The sequence below is a fragment of the Dermacentor albipictus genome, chromosome 4, assembly GCF_038994185.2.
Source record: "Dermacentor albipictus isolate Rhodes 1998 colony chromosome 4, USDA_Dalb.pri_finalv2, whole genome shotgun sequence".
NCBI classification, from domain to species: Eukaryota; Metazoa; Arthropoda; class Arachnida; order Ixodida; family Ixodidae; genus Dermacentor; species Dermacentor albipictus.
The window spans coordinates 30,380,249-30,385,853 of NC_091824.1; the positions used below are offsets into that span (position 1 = coordinate 30,380,249).

The following is a 5,605-nucleotide window of genomic DNA, read 5'->3' on the forward strand; positions in this document are numbered from 1 at the left end:
ACGCACGTAGGAAACGTACACAAGACGGGAATGAGGCTGGTTCCTGTCTGTCCAGCCTCTTTCTAGTCTTGTATTCCTGCGTGCATTTTTTGGCATGTTTTTTTCTTAAAACAGGAAGTAGTTTCCTGTGTTCAAATTTGCATATAATTATACAATTGCATGCTACAAGTGGAGAATTCTTATTTTGTTTCATTTTGAATCCTCAATCACTATGTGCAGCCAAACAGGTCTAGTAAAGCTTTAGTAAAAATCAAGGAAAACATTCCACAATTCAACAAGACTTTATTTTCCACTTTTGTAAGCTAATTAAGCACCATCATGGTCCTGCACGGAAGTAGCGTCTGGTTTCTGTACAGCAACTGAAATAAACAGACAAGTAATAATTAAACTCCATTTTAAGCGTTAGCTTCAACCTCTAGCTGCCAAATGTTTACTCAAGAAAACCATTTCACATACACTTTCAGTCTTTCTTAGCAGTGGCTGCACACCTTTCTTTTGCCCTGCGCAGCCACTCCTTTATGTGGTAGAGCACGTCGTCTACCGTGCAGTCTTTGTGGTGGCGTGTCCGCCGAGCAGCCGCTAAAAGAAATGGGCGCGCCTTAAGTTTCAAGAAATAGTCAATTTCTACCAGATGTGAAGATGTACACTTACAGAACAGAACTTTGACGAGCTTCAGGTCCCTAAATCGAACCTTGCCTTTGCGGCCGTCCATACTAAATTCCGACGCAGCCTGATCACTCATTATATAAGCCATCATTGACTTAATAGTTGTGTTCAGGGTTCTTGTTCCATAGCCCATAAGGTCCAGAACCTGGAAGAAATTTAGGATATGTATGTAACTCTCAGCTAACATGCAAGTACATAGCATATCTTCTGAGATGTCGGTGTGGCAGTGAAATGGGTTTACACAGATGCAAATGCCAGGGCCACTGAGCACATGTATCTGTGAATGCAAACAAGACGAAAATTGTATGCACTGAAACAAGTGGAGCAAAGTTGGTCATTCACTGGCACACTTTTTTGAAACAGGTTGTACATATGCAAATATTCAGCAAAACCGAGACGCTAGCATCTGAAACGAAATGTCTTACTGAACCATACCAGAGCTTCACTTTTTCCTTCAGTCAGTTCTTCATTGAAATCAAGGACTTCTCGCACACTGTCCAGTGGGCAGCGCAGCACTGGCTCAGGAGTGTTTGAAGTTTCTGCACCTGGAGGACTATTTCTTTGTAGGGCTACTGTCAGCATCTGTATAATTTCAGCCTGATTGTGCCTCACGATATTTAAACTGTTTATAACCCGCCGCTGAAACTCTGTAAGAGGGAAAACAGCATTAAACAAGTAAAGTAAGCCAGAGTACTGCTGTTCGAAAACTTACCAGCACTGCTCAGGGCTGTCCCCGAGGTTTGTCGACAACCTGGAAAGTGCAACACAGCGATTAATGAGCAAGCACCCCAAAAGTGTGTTGGAACTGTGAGAAATAGGCAAAGTGAGTTTTACAATTGGCACTGGGGCTGGCATCCAAATGCTGCTGACTCTCAGCTCCTGCAATAATAGCTGCAGTGTTTGTTATGCAACTCGGTTCTGAACGTGTGCAAGCAAGACAGAACAAAATGACATGAAATTGGGAAAGCCTTTTTACCTTGGGACTGTTGCGCCACCTCAGCCACAGCCACACAATCCCTAATTAGGCCGACTTCGTCCTCATTCCGATTTTCGAAAGGAAGAGCGGGTGTCTCCCGACTAGAACCTGCGGAAAGAGAGGGTCAGTGCAATCAAACGACACCTAGCTGGCAATGAGCTGATATGCTACCTGGCAGTGACGTCATCTCTGAATTTCCTTGCAGAGGCTCCATTCTGCGCTTTTTTGGGACTCTGCAAGCTGAACAAAACCAATGAAACCTCACATTGAAAACAACCACCAAATGGTCTGCCAACAAAAAATATGCGAATTTTATAAGCTCAGGGCCACCATTTAAAATTTTCTAAGTTACTCATGTTACTGGATCCTTATGTAGTGCACCACCTGGCAATCACTTTTCCACACACTAGTGCCACTGAAAGTAGCAACTTGACCAAGGTAAAATACGAAAACAAAAGTCTTACGTGTCTTGTGCTGCATGGAAAGCTGCAAGGGGGCGCGCGGAAGGTCATCATCGGAATCAGATTCCGAACTGTAGCGCAAAGGTCTAATTCTCTTCCGCTTTCCACCGCCATCAGATTCCGATAAATCGGACCTGAACCGGGCCTCTTCCAACTTTGCACGGCCATCTTCATATGTGTCTGAGGTATAGTGCATTGACAATAGTTAGAAGGCCGAAACTATGCACACGATCACATGTATACCATCAACATAAATTAATTGAAGCGCGGACAGTAAAGTGATGACAACGACTGCTACGTGCAATGGCTTTGGAGGCTGTTTCTAAACATGCATGGAGCAGTTCAAAGTAAAAATTTTAGAGTGAAATAACCCACTGGCATGCACATATGCAGGTAAATTTGTAAACCGAACAAAGCAATTAATGCAATATAACTTCGTAACTGGCGTTTGAATTTATAGTGACAGTACACATAATAGTCAAGGGAATACTCACGGAATACACCTTTCACGAGCGCATCATATGAGAGGAATCCCGCATCTGGTTTTGCTGCGCGTCGAACCATTCTTGTGGCTCTATCTGATGGCACTTTTGGCCACAGACATTTGTCACCATTTACCCACGTGCAAGGCACAACCTCCACTTCCTCTGTAGCAGTAAACTCCACAATTGCATACATCTGAAATGATGCCACCACGCGCATATTAAAACAAAAAACCCAACTATACATTTAAAAAAAAAGGTACACTATTTCAGCTATCGCTCTACACCATCCCAGACAGGCCGGGCCACATGCACGCTAATCGTTGTCAAGGCGGATTAGCTGCAGCGCGACAGGTTAAATAATAATAATTTATTTGCTCAAAGACATGAGCCCCCCACCCGGTGACATGCAAGGCTACAAAGGATAGACGCACGTGCGCCGGCTAGCCCATCAACGAAGGGTAATAAATAGTACAAATAACGGCAGCGCTTTGCATAAATATTAATATAAGGACCACTAAGCATAGATGCACTTACCATGCTCTGGCAAACTTCAAATTAAGTGACCGCGCCGACCACGCTCCGAGCTCAGGTTTGAATTGGGCGCCGGGACAGACGAAGTAAATATCTATACGCGTACAAAGGTAGCAAGCGCACAGAAAAAAAAGAAGCGCTACATATATATATATATATATATATATATATATATATATATATATATATATATATATATATATATAGTGGTATAAAGTTTGTAAACAGGGATAACGTACCTCAGACAGGCTGGCCAACGTTTCTACAGGAGGACCTATCTTCGTCAAAGGCGGCCTCGTCATCGTCGGCGTGTTAGTTTTAAAGGGTTAGTGCAGTGACGTCACATGCGGAAGTTGTCGCTGGCGGCTGGTTTTAAAGAGAGCGATTACAAGAGGAAACAAGCGCTGTCGTCCGACGTCTGTGAGCTTCATTCTCAAGACGAGAGGATGAGAGCGTGAGAGTGGGCACGCGGGGAGAAAAGAAAAGAAATAGAAGCAGAAAAAAGGGGAAAAAAGGGGAAAGGGGGGTGGGGTAATGGGCGGCGCAAAAAAAGGGGGGTAGTGAAAGAAAAAGAAAGAGAAAAATGAGATCTTTAAGAAATACGGGGGCTTGGGGGCGTGTTGGAGATGCGAAAGGTTAGGAGGTACTCAGGGGGAGTCGTTGGCGGCATGTTTTTGAGGCATTAGAACGGCCACACACACACACACACAAGAAAAAAAACATGAGTAGGCAATGTTAAAGGCACAGAGCCTGGACGATCAGCGAAGTCTGGTGGACCGGGCCCGGGCTGCAGCATTAGCCAACGGCTTTCTGGACTGAGAGAGCCGCCCACCTAGGGCGAAGAAAGGACACTTTCTCGCTGTTTCTTAAAATAAACGTTCATTCCTCCTGAAAGTGACTTGAGTAGCATAGTAGTAATACGCCGAGTAATTTTGAAATAGTTAAGGTGGCGACGTCGTTTCGTCTGCGGTGCAATGTATGGTGTGACTGCAGGCAGCGGCATGGTCTTTCAAGGGGCACTGCCCCACGCGCTTAACGTAGGTGTCGTTACGGCGGCATCCAGAGATGGCGATACTCTGGGTTGAGGCGCCGAAAAAGGCATATTGACTTCCGAATGTGTTGTCGAGGGGGTTTAAAAAAAAAAGATAAAAAAAGGGGGGAGGGAAGGGAGAGGGGGGCCGAAACCGGTATAACAAACAGGAGGGTAACGCACGCAGAAGCGGGCGGGGGCAAGTGTACATGGAAGGGGATCGTACAGTTGGTATAGACGTAAAAACCTGAAAGAGTACATTAAATTGAGTAGTAGGCAGGAAAAATTTTTTTCGAAATGGAAGAGTAGATGAGGTTAAGAATTAAAGTTGGCTCGTGGCCTAATGTGTTTTGTGTATTGGTTGATGATATGAGAGTTTCAGATTTAAGTTACAGCTTTTAAAGATTCTAAGTTGCCGCGTGCCAAATCAATTCCTGTCGGGTGTAGGCAATTAAACTTGTGTATGAGGTATGATTCCGTATATATATATATATATATATATATATATATACGGGATATACGGCTATACTACGGGAGGCCTAGCTCGCTTGGGCTCACTCGTCTGGTGGCACAACATAGTGTGCGTAGAGCATCGCAACTTAAAAACGAGGAGCAGCTTCTGTTGTGTCAGTCAAAGCTCACTGAATTGCAAGTGCTGGAACTGGTAAAGTACGAGGGAAGGAAAAATTTCAATGTCCAAGAACAACAAAGAAAGAAACGGGAGCGTGACAATATCCCAACGGCCATCAGAGCTGATTCTCAAAGCCAAAACCCTGACTCCGAGGCGACCGATTGTTCTGAAGTAATCAGTGGAAAAAAGCACGAGACGGTGGGCAACGCCTCAAATGTCATAAACTTGTCGAGTAGCCCATTGTCGAGTGCGCAACTAAATCTCCTTTCGAAAGGTCTAACTTTTTGTCCGGCGTCAGGAAGGATGAACGAGTTTCAATTGTTTCAAGATTTGGATGACTTCGCGAGAAATTTGCGACTACGGGAGTACTTTTATGATCGAAAAACTACAGAAGGGTGTCTTGACCAGCTACCTGAACTCTCCGAAAAATCATGGACACCTGGCGAGGCACGCGACAAATACTTGGACATGTATATTTGTGCGGTTCAAAAAGACATTATAAAAGAGTACGAGAGGCATCGTCCCATCCGCAGCAACCTCTCAAAAGAGGAAGAGCAGGCACTGCGAACTCTACGTGATGATAAGACAATTGTCATTAAGCCAGCGGACAAGGGTGGTGCAGTGGTGGTACTTGACCGGAATGTTTACATAGCCGAAGGTTTCCGTCAACTGGGAAACTCTAAATTTTACAGAGAACTCCCAAGCAATCCTACCCAGAAATTTGAAAGCGAAATAAAGGACGCCCTAACCACTCTGCGCAAGGCAGGGCAGATAACCGATAAGACGCTCAAAGCATTGATACCAAGAAACTCTGGCCCCGGCCGT

The 5,605-nt window shown here is 44.7% G+C and overlaps 1 protein-coding gene across 4 annotated transcripts; it reads right to left on the reverse strand.

Moving 5' to 3' along the window:
• Positions 1 to 262: 262 nt before the first annotated feature.
• Positions 263 to 4,240, reverse strand: LOC135901545 (uncharacterized). Of its 4 annotated transcripts, XM_065431381.2 has the most exons (12): positions 3,359 to 3,383; positions 3,123 to 3,213; positions 2,598 to 2,781; positions 2,107 to 2,283; positions 1,814 to 1,882; positions 1,643 to 1,750; positions 1,501 to 1,557; positions 1,379 to 1,417; positions 1,102 to 1,313; positions 652 to 811; positions 457 to 579; positions 263 to 359 (listed from the first exon to the last, which is right to left on the reverse strand). In XM_065431381.2, the coding sequence occupies exons 2-11, from the start codon at positions 3,123 to 3,125 to the stop codon at positions 461 to 463; spliced, it is 1,128 nt and encodes a 375-aa protein (XP_065287453.1). In that variant the 5' UTR covers positions 3,126 to 3,213; positions 3,359 to 3,383; the 3' UTR covers positions 263 to 359; positions 457 to 460. The 4 variants fall into 4 exon arrangements, with proteins under 4 accessions (XP_065287453.1, XP_065287452.1, XP_065287450.1 ...); XM_065431380.2 differs by lacking the exon at positions 3,123 to 3,213 and having other exon boundaries at positions 1,501 to 1,545; positions 3,359 to 4,240; XM_065431378.2 differs by lacking the exon at positions 3,123 to 3,213 and having other exon boundaries at positions 3,359 to 4,240.
• Positions 4,241 to 5,605: the final 1,365 nt, after the last annotated feature.

Excerpts from the sequence above, each read along its gene's own strand:
- LOC135901545 (XM_065431378.2), bottom strand. The coding sequence starts at position 3,421 with ATGACGAGGCCGCCTTTGACGAAGATAGGTCCTCCTGTAGAAACGTTG. Across the intron at positions 2,782-3,358 it reads CGTTGGCCAGCCTGTCTGAG|ATGTATGCAATTGTGGAGTT; the intron begins GTACGTTATCCC and ends GCATCATTTCAG. Across the intron at positions 1,883-2,106 it reads TTCCATGCAGCACAAGACAC|CTTGCAGAGTCCCAAAAAAG; the intron begins GTAAGACTTTTG and ends GGTTTTGTTCAG.